The sequence below is a fragment of the Felis catus genome, chromosome C2 (assembly GCF_018350175.1).
Source record: "Felis catus isolate Fca126 chromosome C2, F.catus_Fca126_mat1.0, whole genome shotgun sequence".
Taxonomy (NCBI): Eukaryota; Metazoa; Chordata; class Mammalia; order Carnivora; family Felidae; genus Felis; species Felis catus.
The window spans coordinates 46,397,386-46,417,543 of record NC_058376.1 but is presented as its reverse complement, the minus strand read 5'-3'; the positions used below and the strand labels follow the sequence as shown (position 1 = coordinate 46,417,543).

General features: G+C 39.0%; 1 protein-coding gene across 1 annotated transcript; it reads right to left on the bottom strand.

Moving 5' to 3' along the window:
• Positions 1–17,797: 17,797 nt before the first annotated feature.
• LOC101083537 (olfactory receptor 5K1) lies at positions 17,798–18,908 on the bottom strand. Its single transcript, XM_003991559.4, has one exon. It carries the CDS (start codon positions 18,906–18,908, stop codon positions 17,955–17,957), a length of 954 nt encoding a protein of 317 aa, XP_003991608.3. The 3' UTR covers positions 17,798–17,954.
• Between the last annotated feature and the right edge of the window lie 1,250 nt (positions 18,909–20,158).

The following is a 20,158-nucleotide window of genomic DNA, read 5'->3' as shown; positions in this document are numbered from 1 at the left end:
TGTCCCTCCAAAGTTTTCTGTGATTGTCAGTCCGCCACCAATCTTTCACATGCACTGTGAAAACTCCGTCAGAATCGGACTTGTGAGTTACAGGCTCACTGGTAGCCTCCTTGAGTATGGAAGCCAGCACCAGAAGCTCTGGGGTTGAATATGTGTTGTAGTTGATATTTTAAGCACATTTCAGAATATCTGAGGTCATCCTCTCTTGCAAAGACTTTTTTCTTTGGAACATAGAGGGCCGTGGTTGTATCATTTGAGGTGAAAATTAGTTTTTCACCTGTCTCTTGTTCTAACCAGGTAGAGCCATATGAAATTGCTGATATTTGACCCATTTTTGATTAAAACTAATGACATAAAATCAGTGGCAAGTAAAGTTTTATTAATCTCTTTTCACCTAATCTTTGAAAGCAACCCCCAAAGTAAAAACTTAATTTTCAGGTTTTTCAGAACATCGAGTTTCATGGTAATTTAAGAAACGCATTAAAAAGTTTTTTTATAATGTCTTTGTGAGAGAGACAAAATGTGAGCGAGGGAGGGGCAGAGAGAGAGGGAGACACAATCTGAAGCAGGCTCCAGGCTCTGAGCTGTCAGCACAGAGTCCAACTCAGGGCTTGAACCCAAGAACTGTGAGATCATGACCTGTGCAGAAGTTGGTTGCTTGACCGGCTGAACTACTCAGGTGCCCCTAAGAAATGTGTTTTAAAATCTTAATTTTATAGTTCCTAACTAATCTTATTAAATGATGTGAATAAATATCTTTTATATCCTTTTTTTGGCAAAAGATGCAGTTCAAAAAATTTTAAGGTATAGCCGTAAAAGTTGACACAATAAAAAGGGCAGAATAATCCTGGAAGAATTTATTTGTTCAGTTAACACTGTGCCTACTGTCTATGTCATTAATATAGTAGTAATGTGTTACGGTTTACCTGCTCAAAGTGTTTGCATGTGTGTGTGTGTGTGTGTGTGTGTGTGTGTTTTGGGGGGAGAGGACAGAGTTGAAAAGTCACTTAAAGGTGAACTGATTTAGTCACACCGGTGAGAAGAATGAGATGGCCATAGGATAGATCAATTTAGTTTTCCCATTCCAGAGACAAGAGCAAATTGCAGACTAGCACTATTAAAACTTATAATATAGATCCAGTTATCTTCATTTGACTGTAAGATAGTGTGAGGGCATTTTAAGAAGTAAGCCTCATGCAAACTTTCACCAGAAATGAAAACCATCTGTTGAATTAACCTGATTTCGCCAGTTACAACACTCCCCGAGATTTCCTGGCTACTGAATGGGTGCAGCCCTGAAGATGCAAGTTGTAATTTCACAAGCTTGACGGAGCTCTGTGCTGGCAGAGCTGGGTGGGGTCCTGTCCTCCTTTCAGCCCTCTACTCATAAGGGAATCATGATTCATACTTTGAAAAGAGAGGAATAAAACAAGGAAACACATCTGTGTGTAATTATTTTTCTGTTGCTCATTAGGTGTTCCAACATAAAATTGTAACGACATACATTTTTCCTTGAATCAAATTATGATACATGCCAGTGTCCTGCAGATTCATCATAAGAGAATTTTAAATTGCAAAAAGAGTGGGTTATTTGCTCTATAGAGGAAATTGCCACACGACTCATTTAAATGATCTTCCGTGCTAAAAATTCTATGAGCAAAGTTAACATGCTATTTGACATATTAAGATTTACACACACTCAGCAAATTTACATAAAGTGAGATCTAATTCATATTACTTTGTACCTTTGCGGAGTTTTAAAAATATGAAATATGGAGGGAAAGATAATTCTCTTTCTGTTTTGTCTTCACCTTTTAAAAATACTTGGCTTGTTGAGTAATGCATCACCTTTTATCTTCTGACTCAGTGTCTCAGGGTGTGAACTTGACCTCAGCTCTCCTGCAGCCTTTCCGGCCCTCCCTGTCTTCCAGCCTTCTGTTCTTGTTTCTCTCTATGCAGCTTGTGTTGTAGTTGGTATGTTCATGAGCAGCCTAGACTCCCTTGTTCTCATAACCTCCCACGGCCGCTTCCTTCGCATTCCGTACGCTGGCTTATCTTCATAGACTGTGCTATCCAGTTTTCTTGTCAGTCTCAAGATACCACGAACGGCTGTTCAAAGCCAGTAAACTGACTGTGTAAAAAGTGATGCTCTTTGACTTTAGCTGCTCGACAATTTTAACCATCTCCAACTGTTGATTTGTTACTACTTCCTACCACACAGTCTCAAAATCTCTATGAAAGTTAGTTGTGAGAAACAATCTTCATCCTCAACTTCCATGGAAGGAGTTTTATGTTGTTGTTTTTTCCATGAGGGAGTACTGGAATGAAGTCTTCCAGTTTCTCCAACTGTTTCTGCTCGCCCCTAAAAAAGAAGGAATATGTTATGATTGGAGATATTGCTAGGATCATGGCATCCGCAAAAAAGCACAGTGTATGCTGGTGAAGGATCTAGTTCAGAAGACAGAATACTAAATTTGTAATTCCAGGTCTGTCACTTAGCCTTTCCAAGCTCCACTTTCCCCATCTGTGAAATGCTAGGATTTTTATACCTGCCTCATACACTTGCCGTGAGGATTATGTAAATTGCTGAACATAAAGTAGCCACTCAAAACCTGCTAGCTGTGACTGGCTGCATGAGGAGGGAATGAGGTTACTAAGCCTATAAAGCAGTGGTTCTCAGCCTAGCCTGCACATTGGACTTGCATGGAGAATTTAAAAACAATATTTGTGCCCCAGAGATTTTCTGATTTATTTGGCCTGGGGTGTGACCAGGTCACTATGGCTTTTTTGTGTGTGTGTTTTGGTTTTTTTTAATCTTTCAAAGTGACTCCAGTGGGTAACTATGTTGAAAACTATATCTGAGACTACATTTAAAAGCAAGATATAGGGGGCGCCTGGATGGGTTAGTGAGTTAAGCAACCCACTCTTGATTTCAGCAAAGTTCTCCTTCTTACGGTTCATGAGTTGGGCTCCTTGCATTGGGCTCCGTGCTGGCAGTGTGGAGCTTGCTTGGGATTCTCTCTCCCTCCCTCTCTCTCTGCCCCTCCTCTGCTTGTGTGCACGTTCTCTCCTTCTCTCTCTTGTTCTTTCTCTCTCTCCCTCAAAATAAATAAACAGAAAATAAAAATAAAAACAAGAAATAGGATTCCCTGTCTCCTAGACAGATTGTAAGAAAGACAGTCTAAGTAAACAGTTAAGTAAACAGACCTGGTACAGTGCCTGCTCTCTAGAGGCCATTTCTTTCCTGTGCTTTCTAGCACTCTCTTCTGCTGATCACTGGCTCTTTGAGACAAGCCCCAATCCATCACACCACTGCTGGTTGGAGATGTGTAGGGAGAGTGTGCCTGCACACCCAGTACACCCCCGTGGCTCTTCCTAAGGTTCAGATTTGGCAGGAGGTGTTAGGAAGCCTCATTTGTTTTGGCTTCACTACCAGATTACTTTATTTAATCCAGTACTTTCTGGGACCCTGTACTGTGGCGTAATTAGGCCTCCATAAATAAAGTGAATACTTTGACCCCTGTCTGCTTATCAATTCATTGCACTTCTACTCTTTTGGTTAGAATCACATAGGACAGGGCTGCCTGGGTGGCTCAGTTGGTTAAGCATCTGACTCTTGATTTCAGTTCAGGTCATGATCTCACATGTCGTGAGATCAAGCCCTGCATCAGGCTCTGCACTGACAGCACAGAGCCTGCTTGGGATTCTGTCTCCCTCTCTCTGTCTGCCCCTACCCCACTCATGCTCTTTCTCTAAAAATAAGTAAATAAACCTTAAAAAAAAAAAAGGATCACCCAGGACAGAGGCATGAGTGATTGACATTAACCTCTACACTTGCCAGAAGCACTTGACAATGGACATATAAAATGAGTATAAAATAGTATGTGCCTTGATAGGTTACTGTGACAGTGAAATAGATCCTGAAACGTAAGAGCTGAATAAACGTTAGGTGTTAGTGTCTGGAGGCCAACAGAGCACAGGGGGAGAAGGCAGCCTTTGCCTGGCATGTGCAGGAGTTGCAGCTGCTGTGTCTTGTCCTGTGACTGCAGTCTGGTGCTACATTGACGGAGGCAGTCTAGTTTCCAGTTTCAGGTTCGTTTCAAAATGGCGCTTCATTCACTACATGGGCTTTTAAGCCATCCTTGCATCTCAAAGTGGAAGAATTTTTAAAGCTTCTGTTTTTATCCTTTGTCTCAAACAAGACGGCACTAATGTGGAATATTTGTTTCTTCAATGATTTTGAGAAGCATCGGTTGGTGATTGAAGATCAGCCGCATCATTATCTTGCTTAAACTGGATCCACATCCATTGACGGAACAGGAAGAACTTGGATTTCTGTGGCTTATTCTCAAGCTCCTAAAATCAACTACTGCCCCCTGATATGTAATTGGATTTGGATGGTTCATTTTAAGTGCTAAGCTTGTCAACAGATGTCAGGAACACACACCTTAACTTCAACCTCTGGGTATTATTCACGAGCACTTATAATAAGTTGCAGAGCAGCACTTATTGCCCAGGACTTAAGGGAGCATTCAAGGACACGTAAGATAAGAAATTAACCAGAAAAATTCTAGAAAGACTTCAAACATTTGGGGTTATAACCCCCTTCTAGCAAACTAAAACTAAAACTAAAACCACAATGAAATATCCTCTCATACCCATCAGAATGGCTAAAATCAAAAACACAAGAAACAGCAAGTGTTCGTGAGGATGTGGAGAAAAGGGAACCCTCATGCCCTGTTGGTGGGAATGCAAATTGGTGTAGCCCCTATGGAAAACAGTATGATTACTCAAAAAATTAAAAATAAAATATTATATGATCTATCAATTCCACTACCCCGTGGAGGTAAGTGATGCAGTCACATTTCCAAGCTAAGCTCTGAGCTGACAGTCAAGATCATCTTCTAGCCATGTGCTTAACTGACTTGGATGACTGTCTAGTCTTGCTGAAGTCTCAGATGACTCTGGCCCTCCATTATCTTACAATAACCTTTGAGATTCCAGTCAAGAACCACTCAGCTAAGCCCAATCAACCTACAAAACTGTAAGAGATAATAATGATTTGTTGTTTTATGCTGCTACATTTTGGGGTTGTTTGTTATGCAGTCATAGTATCTAGAACAATGCTCTTTCCCACCATAGGCTTTTAAAAGGTCTTTTCTCTTCCTGAACGACTTTTTCTGATACCCCTCCCCCTACACCTTCCCACTTTTTTACCTGGCTAACTTCTATTCATTTTTCCAATCAAAGCTTAATATTTTCTTATTCAGCACAATTTCCCTGACCATCTACCTTGGGGCTCATTCTCCCTCTATTTTACACTCTAAAGTTCTCAAATGTGGCAGGCAGTAAAATCCAAGTTGAGAAGTGATTCTACTTGTCATCATTTCTTTTATTTTTTTTATTTTTTGAAAATGTTTATTTATTTATTTATTTTTAGAGAGACAGAGAGCCAGTGGGGAAGGAGCAGAGAGAGAGGAGAGAGAGAATCCCAAGCAGGTTCCGAGCTATCAGTGTAGAGCCCAAGGCGGGGCATGATCTCCCTAACAGTGAGATCATGACCTGAGCCAAAATCAAGTCAGATGCTTAACAGACTGAGCCACCCAGGCACCCCTGTCATCATTCCTTTTAAACTCCTTGGATCCAATCTCCCCATACCTTAAAATAATCTGAGGGAAGTTCTAGGGTTGCTAAGTAATAATGAAATCCTTTTTAAGAGGGACGTGAAAAAAGTTCAGTCCAGTCTGATAATCACGTTTCAGGCCAGTTAGTGAAATATTAAAATTAAAACACCATTCAAAGTTGAAACTGCATCTTCTCTTAGCTTAGGCTTGTCTCTGTCTGGAAACCCTACAATAGGAAAGGGGACTTAGCTTCTGTCAGTTCTCAGTCACTTTCTCCTACATGGACAGAGACTTGGAAAGAGTAGATTAGGAAGAAGGACAGTTTGTGAAGTTTAGGAAGTTTAGGAAGAAGTACAGTTGTCATCTGGCCGTGGGGCATGTAGCCCATGCACAATTGCTGGCTCTTTCTCTTTTAAAGACTGCTTTTGGGAGTTTCTCAGAGACCCTCCCTCTGCAGACCTTCAGACTATATTTCTTTTAACAAGTAAAATCAATGTCTCTCCTTTAGCTGTGTGCTTACCACTCTTCCCACAGTCCCTGGGATCCTGGCAGGCTGATTTCTCTCTGTTAGGGTCACACTGCCCCCAGGTTGCTCCGGAGTTCTCTCTCTCCTCTCTCTCTCTCTCTTTCTCCCTCTCTCTTAAACAGGACGCCAGGTCAGCTCCTGTTGTGAGAAAGACATTTAGCTCCCAAAAAACAAAAACAGCTAAGTCCCTCTCAACTCAACTTGGGATCTTGCTGCTTCAGAATTATCTGGCCAAGCCCTTTTATTGTCAGGTTTTTCAAGAATGAGTCAAATCTTCTTCCACAGATTTCTCAAATGTCAGGGAGCACATGGCAAGCTCTCTGAGTGAATAAAGCCCCTCTCAACTGGCTTAGTAGGGTGAGGAGGGGGCCAGCTCCCTCCTCACCACAGTGGGTGGGACTTTGGGAAACCCTGTGAGCTTGCAGTATCTCTCCCCAGAGATTCTCTCCCAGTTCTCCAAATTCTGATTAACCTCCAAAGCACTTACAGATCCTTGTGGGGAGTGATTTGCTGAAAGCCCCAAGATGGGTTTTAAGACCACCTTCTGCAAATCCTGCACAGGGGTCTAACCTCTCATTTTAGCATGTGGAGCTTCTGATAAAACCAAACTGAAAAGAGAGGATAAGTTTTATTTAAATCCTGTTAAACATTATTGAATTGTAATCATTTTTAATGTCTCCTTCCTCCCCTGGGTTAGTTAAAGCCCACAAGAGCAGAAATCCTGTCTGACTTTGCTCACAGTAAGCAAGTGCTTAGCACAGTGCATAGTACATGGTAAAATGCTCAATGGGTACTTACTGAATAAATAAACATTATGCAGCTGACTTTCCACCTGCATGAACTAATCTTTTAAGTCTGGTTATCCACAATACTCACTTTCCTGATGCCATGACGTAGATAGACACATAATTATTACGTTGTGTGCTTCATTATTTCCTCTTATCAGTTATTGGTGCATATTGCTTCAGGAGGAGACTAATATATCTTCTATCTCAAAAATTAGTATTTCCCTCTAAGTAGGGGCTACATATTTAATTAAAAAGTTGGTTAAATAGAAGAAAAAACTGAGAGAGTGGAAGCACTGTGGGGAATGAAGTTCTATGCTGGTCAACTACACTGAATATACTAGAAATATCCTATGCCATTTTCTTTCCTTCTTTTTTTAAAAATTTTTTTAGTGTTTGTTTTTGAAAGAAGAGAGAGAGGGAGAGCTAGCTTAAGTGGGGGAGGGGCAGAGAGGGGACAGAGGATCCAAGGTAGGCTCTGCGCTGACAGCAGAGAGCCTGATACAGGCTCAGACCCACGAACTGTGAGATCGTGACCTGAGTTGAAGTCAGACACTCAACGAGTTGAGCCACCCAGGTGCCCTTTCTTTCCTTCTTAAATAGCCTGCATTGGATACATTTCTAAGGAACAGGGATTGTGCCCATGTAGTTCTTTTCACTGTGTGTGGCACTGTGTTATTTCCTACACTAACAGGAGCTCAGTACGTGCTTCCCTGGGGATGGCAGGTAGAAAGAGGACACACTGTATAAGAGGGGTTGAGGAGGACACTGAAGATCAGTAAAAAGGAGGACAACCCTCAGGGGAATTTATGCCAGAGATTTCATCACTATGGTCGTTATAGCTTGCTTCTGCAAGAATCCTTGACATAATAAATTTCAGTATTATATTGGTTTCCTGTGATAGTATAAGAGTACAAGAGGGCTCAGGTGATGTGTTCTTTAAAGAGTCACACTTCCAGGGGCGCCTGGGTGGCTCAGTTTGTTAAGTGTCCGACTTCAGCTTAGATCATGATCTCACGGTTCGTGAATTCGAGCCCCACATCAGGCTCTGTGCGGACAGCTCAGAGCCTGGAGCCTGCTTCAGATTCTGTGTCTTTCTCTCTGCCCTTCCCCTGCTCACACTGTCTCTCTCTCTCTCTCTCTCTCTCTCTCTCTCAAAAATAAACTTTAAAAAATAATAAACATTATTTTTAATGTTTTAATGTAAAACATTTAATAAATGTTAAAAAAAAAGAGCCTCACTTCTAGTGCAGTCAACATAAAACTGAGAAGATAATCTGTTTCAGGGCCCCTATCCCTCCTACTTTTAGTTCTGTTTCTTTCTGTCCAGCCTGGTGTCCTCAGGCTGTCCCTGGCCTTCCAGGAATCACGTATTTGGGGTGTTATCTGGCCTCATAATGGCGCCTCATTCCCAGATTTGTTCCTCGTTCCTCTGGGCTGTTTCCCTCCGAATCGCCTGTCAAACCACCTATTGAATTGGTCTGTACTATTGGGATAATGAGTCACACCTTCCAGGTAAGTGATTTCCATTTTAATCTCTGGACTTCCAAGACCTTATTCTTAATTTTTTGTTTCCTGTATTTCTCCCTTCCTGCTTGCCTTTCTTTCTTTCTTAATATACTTTTTGAGTGTCTCAGTCGCTGCCAGGAAGGTGAGATGCCCTGGGAATGCAAACTGCACGCTGCCCTTAGCATGGGCTGCCACTAAAAACACAACGCAAATCATTTCCTTTAATGTGGAAGCATAACATACTTCATTTTTGAGTCCGTGGACCATATCCTTCATTAATTAATCGTGCTATCGCTTGCTCATTTGGCAGGAAAGATATAATCTGTTCACCATGTTCGTCTCAATATTCTAATGGTGGGATATGTCACTGATCTAGAGGCGGAGAGATATTTTAACTAGGAGAATAGCTTGGAGCTCCTGAAATTACATCATTTTGATGCTCACAGAGCTAGTCTATATGTAGTTGTCTTCCCGGGGTGAATAAATCAATTTTCCCTGCCTTGTGGTCCCCAGTTGTGGTAACCTCAAGTAATTCTTTCAGTCTATGTTCACACTGAAGGCAAATGTGCTGAATGCATGTCCCACAACCTCCTTTGAAAGGACATACTAGTGAGCCTAGTACCTGCCTAACCTGCTCATCCGTGTCACAACCAAAGGCGGTTCTTTTCTCATGTTCCCTCTTTGCTTTTATGAAGAATTAGTTCCACGCAGATGCATATTTCTGCATTTGAAAAAATTCCCAGCAGTTTTTTCTCTTAGCAGAAAGTTTTGGATTTTCATCTCAGTCAGTTTTCCTTTATTTCATATGTGCTCTTTCGTCCTTATCTTCTTATTAAATTATTATTAACTTAATTATTAAATTATTAAATTATTAATTATTAAAGAAAGTAGATCTGTAAGTAATATCAGTATATAATGATTCAGTTCTCCAAAATTAGCATATCAATTTGATAATGCACTCTTTCCCACATCAACGTTTGGCTTTCATTCCCTTGTGAAAGAGAATTGCCTTGTGAAACATTAAACAGGACTAACTAGTTTTGTTGTGTCTGTCTTCTGGGATTGGTATTGATTCACCAACAAAACAAATATACAAGCATAAGGTGAAGAGTTGAAGATAATTTAAACTAAGTAAAATAATAAGTTCATAGTTAATAAAAAGAAAAAGTATATTTGCCTGAAATAAATTACATTGACTTTTGTTCTACCATATTTCTATCAAGTTCATACCTGTACCTCCTGCCCAATAAAACAAATAATTTTTTAAAAAACAAATGTATAGCTCAACAGTCAACTGTCTGCTGTATAAGATTTTCCTTTTAAAAAATAAACTTAGGTGAGACTGGGTGGCTCAGTTGGTTGAGTGTCCAACTCTGGCTCAGGTCATGATCTCATGGTTTGTGAGTTCGAGACCCGCATCAGGCTCAGAGCCTGGAGCCTGCTTTAGATTCTGTGTTCCCTATCTCTGTCCCACTCTGTTCGTGCTCTGTCTCTGTCTCTCAAAAATAAATAAATGTTACAAAAAAGCTTTTTTAATAAGTGTAAATAAACTTATTTAGCTTATTTATTTACGATTAGTTATTTATTTGCTTTTTAAATAGCCCACTGTATATCTGATTATATATTAATTAATTAGTGAATTAAAAGATTATCCCTTCTGAGCCTTTTTGGTTATTTCTCTTCTTTTTAGTGTTTTCACTATAAAAAGTGAGCTGAGACAGCGAGAAATTATTCAAACAGCATATTTTATAGTTTATAATAGCAAGTTAGCAAATATTTTTACTGTAGTAAGTATTGGAATAATTAAGTGTGAGGAGAGAGAGTATTTTGTAATGCAAAATTACACATTCGAATGTTCAAAGGGGCAGGTAGGTGGCATAAAAAGAACGAATTGTTGCCAGATCTCTCAACTTTTCAAGAAAAGTTAAAATTTGCTTTTATGAATGTTCTCCCAATTGTTAAATCTTGGAAATGAATTTTTAAAAAGTACTATACCGTTCTCTGTACCGCGTGGGCTAAACTAAACAAGTGTGTGCCACCCCTGGATCTTCTGTGACTTCGTATGTGACAACAGAGGATTTGGTTTTGCAGTTAGCCTGGAGTTCAGATCACAAATATTACTGTGGGATATTGATCCAGTGACTAAACCATACTGGGCTTTATTTTCTTGCCTGCCACATGGGGATGATAATCATACCTCCCGCATAGTGTTCTCGCTTATTGGGGAGATAGAAGTGAGGGAACATCTGAGGAGCCCAGAAACCAAGGCGACAACCTCAGAGTTCACCTCTTTTTGTTTCAAAACAGCCATCTTCCCTTCATTCAGGGGAAAACAAATTTTACAAAGAACGAGTGAGTCAAGTAGTCCTTAGCATTCTGTCTCTAAACTCAGCCCTTGATGTATCCACACCCCTGCCCAATTATCTTTCTCGACTCTTCCTAAACTCTTAAACTTTGTATAGGTTGTGAAGGCCAACATACCGTATCTCATTCCTCATGCTCTTCTTACAGTGTGATGCTGATGCTTTTCCCATCAAGGGGTCTCTGGCCCCTCCCCCTGAATGTGAGTAAAACAGTGATGAATGTTGTGACTGTCTCAGTGATGAAGGATAGTGGAAGTGCTGTTATGGGATGTCCAAAACCAGGCCTTCAGAGTGCCATGCACTTCTGCCTGGTTCTCTTGGTCCACTCATTCTTGGAACCTAGTTCTGGCTGTAAGGAAACTCAGATGTATATGTTTCCTGGGACTAAAGTATCACAAAGGGCTGGCTTAGAAACAACAGCAATTTATCATCTCACACATCTGGAGGCTAGGAGTTTGAAAGCAAGGTGTACGCGGGGCCATGCTCCCTGTGAAACCTGTACAGAAGAATCATTTCCTGCCTCTTCTTAGCTTTGGGTGGTTTGCTGGCAATTTTGGGTATGTTTTGTCTCACATCTGTATCACTCCAATTCTGTACCCTCACATGACATTCTCCCTGTGTCTCCCTACATCGTCTTTCTTCTGCATATCTGTCTCTGTGTCCAAATTCCCCCTTTTATAGAAGACACCAGTCATAGGGGATTAGGGCCCACTCAAGTGGCCTCATTTCAGCTTGATTACCTCTTTAAAGATCTCATTTCTCAATAAGGTCACATTCTGAGGTACTGGGAGTTAGGATATCAACATATGTTTTTAGGGAGCACAATTCAACCCATAACACCAGGTCCCAAAGACGTATCACATGTTGACTGAGATCCCATGTAGCAGCTAACACCATGGCCAGTCATACAAGTGGAAAAGCCTTTAGGATTTTTTAGGAAAAGCCCCAGGCATCATCTGACTGTAACTGTGATAATATTGAGTGAGAACTTGCCTAGGTAAGCACAGTTGACCCCCCAACCATGAGAGATAAAAATATAGTGATTATTACTGTGTTAGGTCACTGAGTATTGGGGCTGTTTAGCAATAACTAACTGGAGCATAAGTCACAGCGGGGTGGTAAAGTTTTCTTCCCACAGTGGCCCAATATATCTTACAGTTGCAACATTTTGTAGGACCTGGGGCTGGATCAGGCCCTGTCTGCGTTCTGCTTAGGACAGCTCTAGCATTTTTCAGGATGAACATAATAAAGTCCTGCCCTTTTTAGATATTGGAAGTCTCATCTCTCACCTTTTACCAAAAATTCTTTCATTCCCTATATGCACCTTTTCTTTAGGTCCTGCCTTGGCAAATATGATGCATATTTTCTTGCCTCGTCTTGTAATAGAATACTTTTCTCAAGGAGTTTCTGTTATTTTTGATGGGCACAGAAGCCAAAAGTAGCTTGGAATGTCAAAGGTTTGAAACTAATGTATCCTTCCTCAAAAATGCTAACTGAGCTTTCTACCATAAACAGTGCAAGCGGAAAGGAGCAAAATGTTCAAGCTTAATTGTTACCCGTGTTTTAAAATTTATCTTTTATTTTTATCAAAACAATTTATATGCAGATCTTGGAAATCATATCATTTTACATTACTTAAAATGAAAAATACCCTCACTGCAACTTCTGCTGTCCCCAACTCTTAACCACTTCAACTCTTTTTAACTTTTCTGAATTTACTTTTGTATTTCTAAACAAACATAGGAGAAAATGAATGCCATTGGGATTGGCAATGACTTTTTAGATATAACGCCAATGGCATGATCCATAAAAGAAAGAATTGATAAGCTGGACTTCGCGAAAAATAAAATTTCTGCTTGCAAGATACAGATTATTTGTGTGTGTGTGTGAGTTTTGGCAGACTGTGTATTTCATGGAATTGGTCCATTTCATGAAATTTGTGAGCATAGAGTTGTTCATAATATTTCTTTATTGTCCTTTTAATGTCCATGAGACATGTTTGACTTTTAAGAGTTTGAAATGTTAACCAGGAAGTATTTCCTTAAGAAATATTTTAAAAAATCTTGTCTTGGTCATTATAGAATCATAAAGAAAATTGTTACATATATTTTAAAAGTTATCTTTAAAATTAAGTTTTCTGAAGTTTTGAATGTTGTATATCCATTAACTACAAGATCCATAGAGTATTAGTAAATTTTTAATGATATCAGTACAACGTAAATGTTTGTAGTAAAACATAACCTCTTTTACTTATGACTTACGAGCTATGGAAGATGGCACTAAGTTATGTCTATATCTATTAAGTGTATACATAAAATAGTTTTGAATAAACATAGTTACTGTGCTATATTGTATATTTGTATTGTTTTGCACCAAAGTATACTTCCTTTCCTACCTCATGTGCCCAGTGCTGGTGCCACAGACATCTTAATAAATATTTTTTCAAGAAATGAAAGAACCCAATCCACTAGCAAGTTCACCTTTTTTGAAAACTAAATAGAAAAATCATGTCTTCATTTAGCTGAAATTCTGTTTTGGTAAACAAATTAATGAAAACTTCAAATTAATATGAATAATACATTATATTAGCTTTACATTTCTAAAAGACATACAAGACACAGGCACATCCAAGTGTGCAAGGAGGTATTTTATTTGCTCTGATGTAGGAAAAGTTATCTACTAAAACGTGGGTTTTTTTTTTCTCCCCTGTACACTGTCCAAATATAGTCCCATTTCAACAGATTATAAATATAACCTGAGAGTTATGGTATTAAACTGAACTAAACTTTTAACAGTAAGTATGATTTCTGGAGTTGAATGGGCTACAGATTTTGCATTCTGCTTCTCTGATACTTTATCAGCATCACTTATGAGCCAATATTTAAAATCATGTGGTGAGGGGCACCTGGGTGGTTCTGTCAGTTAAGCATCCAACCTCGGCTCAGGCCATGATCTCATCTCGCAGTTCGTAGGTTCGAGCCCGGTGCCAGGCTCTGTGCTGACAGCTCAGAGCCTGGACCCTGTTTCAGATTCTGTGTCTCCCCCTCTCTCAGCCCCTCCCCTGCTCATGCTCTCTCTCTCAAAAAAAAAAAAAAATTAAAAAAATTAAAAAAAAAATCATGTGGTGAAATTGGCTCACTGATAAGGCAGACCTGCACCAAAGCAGCAAGCACTGTGAACTTCAGAGTAATTTTTCTGGGCTGGAAATGAGTAGAAAATGAGGACTAATCATCCGAAAAAAGGAATGGTCTATAAAGGGCAAGTAAATGACATGCCGAGAGGTGTATGGATAGAATAAATATTCTTCATTTCACCAAACTCTGGATACTCGGATAGTTGGAGTCAGCTGGTAACAGAAAATGGCATATTAGGGGTAAAGCCCCAATAATTAAAATGTAAAAAAGAAAGTGTTGCAAGTGTTAAAGATGTCTACAAATCAGCTCAAATGTTAACCTCTGTATACATAATACATAATATACACCTCAATATTAACTGATGAACCAACACAGAGGTTCTTGCTATCACAGTAACAGTTTGTAAGTCTCTGAGGTGACAATGCTTTCTCAGGGAAGGAAGAATTGTAATCACACACAATATCCCTGAATGAACTAATCACTCTTGGAGTTAATCTCCCTGTACACATTCGTCCCTGCTTAGCACCACTATCTTTATCCATGGTGCCAATATATTACTTGCTGATATTCTGATATAGTAAACATTATTCAAATCCAATGTGAAATGACCTTGAGAAAGATGCAGTAGACTTCATGAAGTTGATGAATGTGTTCTTGGAGACCTGCATGAAGGAAACACAAAGTCCCATTGACAAATAGGGCCTGGTAGGATCAGGACAATAAAAACAGATTGAGTGGATAAGAGTTTGTGCAGTAAGAATTAGGAAAGATCCTTGGGAGACTTTTGGATATTTTACAAAATTGCTCCATTATTAGCATTTGTTACTATTAGCCCTTGAATCCAAAAGTGAAGTAAAGGTTGTATCTGGTTATCATACTTTATTCTTCTGGAAAATAATGCCAGGGAAAACAATGCTTGATTCATTCTTTGCAAAATTAGTATGCGTTTGTGATTATAACTGAAGTTTGGTTAAGTATAAGATAAAATATTTACTTCCATAAGCTTTAGTTTTATTTTTTAAAGTAAAGTCTTAACCAAATCTCTTTTCTTTGGTTACTATGGAATATTGGCCAAGATATTAAAAGGCCTAATTTTATGAGACTTTTCTCTCTATAACCAGTAGTACTTAGATGAAAACAGTCTGTGATTCTGTTTTGCCCCGTGATCATTTCTGACGTTTTAGAGAGTAGCTTTTGCAGTTCAGATTTATTACTTAAGGAAAGATTAGAGCACAACAATGTGAATCTCACATGCTTTTTTCCCTAAACATAACTTTGAAAATCCAGACAGGAAGAATAGATTGAGAAAGCCTTACTTTTAAGGACAGCTCCAAAGTCTAAATTTATTTAATAAAAGTACCTTTGGGAAGTATTTATAAGGTAAGTACAATGTATCACACTAGAAATAAGGATGTAGTGAGTTGGGGGATAAAAAGAAAGTCAGAGAGAAATAATTAGTGTTTGATGAGATGGGATTCTGTGACTTATATTCCCAGCGGGTGTTCTAAGAATGAGATGGGGAGACAATCAAATGCCCATTGAAGTTTGGAGATATATGGCAAGAGGAACCTTCCGGTGGGACCTATGAAAGCTTTCAACATCCTGCACTGAGCCTACACCACGTGTCATCAGAAGTACAAAAATGGTGCCCTCCAGTCTTCTCATGGGCCTTTCCTTCAGTTAGGTGCTAGGGTATATCAATAACCTCTAACCCAGTTTTTCCATCTTCTTAGATATCCCAGAAGGGTGGTCAAGAGAATTTATTCAGAAATTATCAGAGTGAGAGAGCAAGACTGAGCTGACAGACATGACAGGAGCCTCGTGGAGTTAAAAAGTAGATGCTTTAGCTGAAATCACGCTTCCATGTCTAGCCTGGGAACTAGATGTGAATGCAGAAACCAAAACTGGTAGTGGCACCAGGAGATCACCAGAAAGTTAGAGGATCAAACATCTCAGAGGGATACAGATTGAGAGAGCTCAATCTGTAACATGACACCTGTCTTCAGTGCCATGATATCAAACAAGTACTTGTACATTTAGATGCAATCAAGGAAGGTTGGAGGTAGGGTTGGGAAAATCTTAAACTGATGGGATTTAAATTAGAAACAACCAGGAAAATCTTGAAACATCTCCATTTCAAATCTTGTAATGTCTAATTCTATGGAATTGGCTCGATTAGATTTTTTGGAGGTTACAAATAGAAACAAAGAGGTTATAATTTTGTATGTGTGAATTAGAGGATTGGAAATACTATATCTATGTTCCCACAACTTTTTCTAAATAGACTCAACATGTTGATTTTCCATGCAAAGTTAGCTTTAGGGACTGGCTAGCCTGGACCATAACTGCAACCTGACAATTGCCTTTGGGAATTTATTTTTTTTTAATGTTTATTTATTTTTGAGAGAGAGACAGTGTGTGAGCAGGGGAGGGGCAGAGAGAGAGAGAGAGAGAGAGAGACAAAGGATCCAAAGCAGGCTCTGTGCTGACAGCGGGGCTCAAACCCATGAAGTAGTTTGAGACCACGACCTGACTCGAAGTCGATTGCTTAACTGACTGAGCCACCCAGGCACCCTGACTTTTGGGAATTTAGATGGGACCTCAGAGCATCAAGAGAAGAGGTAGAAGAGGGCTTTTTTCTTTTTGATACGGGTCCTCCTTTATCCAGAAGTTAGTCATTAAAATCGTGGCAATGTTCTATTGTTTAAGAAGATGAAAAAACTGATATTTTGGTAACAGATATATCCCAACACCTACAGCAGTGCTTCCACATAAGAAGCTGTCAATAAATCTATGTTGAATAAATAAAAGTTATTCTTTCATTTTGTCACATCAAAATCCTTTAATTCTTAAAAAAATAAATGGGATCATTTAATTCTACTTACATTTCACAACTTCAGGTTTTGCAGTGGAGAAAAAGAAAAAAAATAAGGAATTATTATTGTAGGTAAGTCCTATCCATGGTTCAACAATCGTGCTTTTCTTCATGTCTATGTATAATGTAATGGTGTCCTCGTTGTTGAATCCCTTCCTCACCTCTCAAGATAGAGGAGTTTAGTGTAGCTCCCTGACCATGGAGGTTCTTCAAATCTTAGATGAAGTTTGACTACTTGCCTGGAACTTTATGTTATGGGCATCTTTATGAGCGTACATGGGAGTAAATAGCCCTCTCTCATAACTACTCTTTTTTTAAGTTTATTTATTTATTTTGAGAGAGATAGTGCGTGGGAGAGGCAGAGAAAGAGAGAGAAAAAATCCCAAGCAGGCTCTTTACTGTCAGCACAAAGCCCAACGCGGGGCTCAAACTCACAAACCATGAGATCATGACCAGAGACGAAATCAAGAGTCAGAAGCTTAACCAACTGAGCCACCCAGGCGCCCTTGAAGATAACCACTCTTGAAATCGGCACTCTGTGTTTAACCATTTAACCCCAAGGGAACTTTAACTTGAAAATATAATAATCACTTTTACTTGACACCTTCATTTCCTCACACCTCTATCCGAACTATAGTGTTGCCCAAAATGCTATTAAAACTGCTTCCTCAAAATTTACTTGCTTCAACTTTGCCTCTCATGGTTTAGTGATTTCATTGGTCAAAGGTTCTCATGCCCTTAAAGTCTTCTGGCCTAACTGGAGTGCTCATGCTCCAGTTAAAGTGGACTGGCTGTAAATGTTTAATAGAATTTTCCTTTATATGTGTAACTGTCAGTTTTGTTGTTTTCTTTTTGGGCGCTGATAATCCCAATCCCTGATGCTGACATAGTCCATGAGCTTGTCAACATGCTAAATTGCTTCTTGAATGAATTCAAACTTTGGTTTTGATTTTTGTTATTTTGAATTAAGACTTAGCACAGTTTACTCTTTCCTGTATATTTTCTACCATATGTATTGCTTCCTAAATTGATTATATTATGATATATTTTAGTATTTTACATATAATTTGTGCATTTTCTCTGTGTAATTTCACTTGGAAGGGTTTCTTACATGTAATTCACTAAGCTACAGTAGATGTCATTTGTTTCCAATTTTCATGAGATTTTTTTTTTTCTTCATAATTTTTCTCAGGACAGTTATTACTTCCTTATTCCTCAGGCTATAAATAAAAGGATTTAGTAAGGGAACTACAATTGTAAACAGAATAGCAGCTGGTATATCTTTATCCCCCTCTTCGAGCAAATTTGGTCTAATGTACATGAAAAAAAGAGATCCATAGAATAATGAAACAGACAAAAAGTGGGATGCACAAGTAGAAAAGGCTTTGGTCCTTCCTTCTTTGGATTTCATTTTGAAAATAGTAAAGAGAATGTACAGGTAAGATATTAAGACACTGCTTATGGTGAAGACTTGAATTGACCCTGAAAAGATAAATAGTACCAGCTCATTGACATAAGGGTCAACACAGGAGAGTCTGTATAAAGGAAGAATATCACAGTAAAAGTGGTTGATGTGATTAGATCCACAGAAAGCTAACCTAAATAGAAGCCCTACATGAATCATGGAATGTAGATTTCCAGCTATGAAGGCTCCTGTGGTCATCTGAATGCAGAGTTTCTTTGACATCATGGTGTGGTACTGTAGTGGGCTACATATGGCCACATAGCGGTCATAGGCCATTGCTGCCAGAAGAAAGCAGTCTGCAGTTTCAACGGTGCAAAGAAAATAAAATTGTGCCATGCATTCATAGAGAGAAATCATTCTGTTCTCAGAAAAGAAGTTCCCTAACATCTTAGGAGTAATGGCACAGGCACAGCAAGAATCCACAAGAGCGAGGTTGCCCAGAAAGATGTACATTGGCATGTGAAGATGAGGCTCTTTTGAAATCAATATCACCAGGCCAAGGTTCCCTACCATGGTGATCAGATAGATGACAAGGAACACCAAGAAAAGAAGCGTCTTCAATTCTGGGTGATCTGTAAATCCTGTCAGGATAAACTCACTTTTCATGGTATGATTTTCTTCAGCCATTCCTGAATTCTCTGTTGAGAAAAAAATTGTGGAGAAATTAGGTACTAATTTATAATATGTCCAACTTGACTGCCAATCTAACTGGTTCATAAGGATGAGGAACATATTCTATAATGCTTTCACATGTTATGTGGATTTGACACATGCCTAATTCTGGGTTAGTATCAATCTCCTGAAGCTATTACCTATGTAGCTACTCTTTAACATTTTTCCAGTATATTTTCAGGAAATATATCAGATTATATGCACAGAGATGGCTTTTGAGGTCTTAAGAGGAATATTCGGTGCAAAAAGCTTCTCTCTATGGATTAGGGAAAGCTGATTCATAATTTCAATGTCAGCAATTGGTATCAGTGTTCCCAAACAATTGCAGGGACTGTATATGTATTAACTGTGATGTTGAAAAGACGACTTTCATACACTTATGTTCACAGCAGCATTATTCACAATAGCCAAAGCTGGAAACACCCCAAATGTCCATCGATGAATGAACGGATGAACAAAATGTGGTATATACATACAATGAAATATCATTCAACCTTAAAAAGGAATGAAATTCTGACACATGTTAAAACATGGATGATCCTCAAAGATGTTAAGTGAAGTAAACTAGACACAAAAGGACAAATACTTTATGATTCCACTTACACGAACTAAAGTAGTCAATTTATAGAGACAGAAAGTAGAATGATAGTTGTCAGGGAGAGGGAGGAAATGGATAGTTATTGTTTAATATGTATGGGGTTTAATTCTGGGAAGGTAAGAAAGTTCTGAAAATAGAGAGCGATGATGGTTGCATAATAACATAAATGTACTTAATGTCACTAAACCTTATACTTAAATATGGTTTAAATTTTGTTATGCATATTTTATCACCACAAAAAAAAATTTTAAGACGATTTTCATTTGCACATTCTTAGCAATTCACTATTGTCAATGCTAGTGGTATACAAGTTTGTTTTTTTTATTTTTTATTTTATTTTACTTTTTCAATAGGCTTTACGGCCAGCACAGAACCCCATGTAGAACCCAGCTCTGAACCTGAGGCAGAGCCCAATGCAGAGCTTGACCGCACTACCCTGAGATCATGACCTGAGCTGAGATCAAGAGTTAGATACTTAACCAACTGAGTCACCCAGGTGCTCCTATTTAAAAATAAAATGCTTTGGGGGGGGGGGGGAAAGTAGGGCTATTTGTGAAGTATTTATACCCCTTTGGCTGGGAAGGGAAACTGATATGGATAGAAGCAG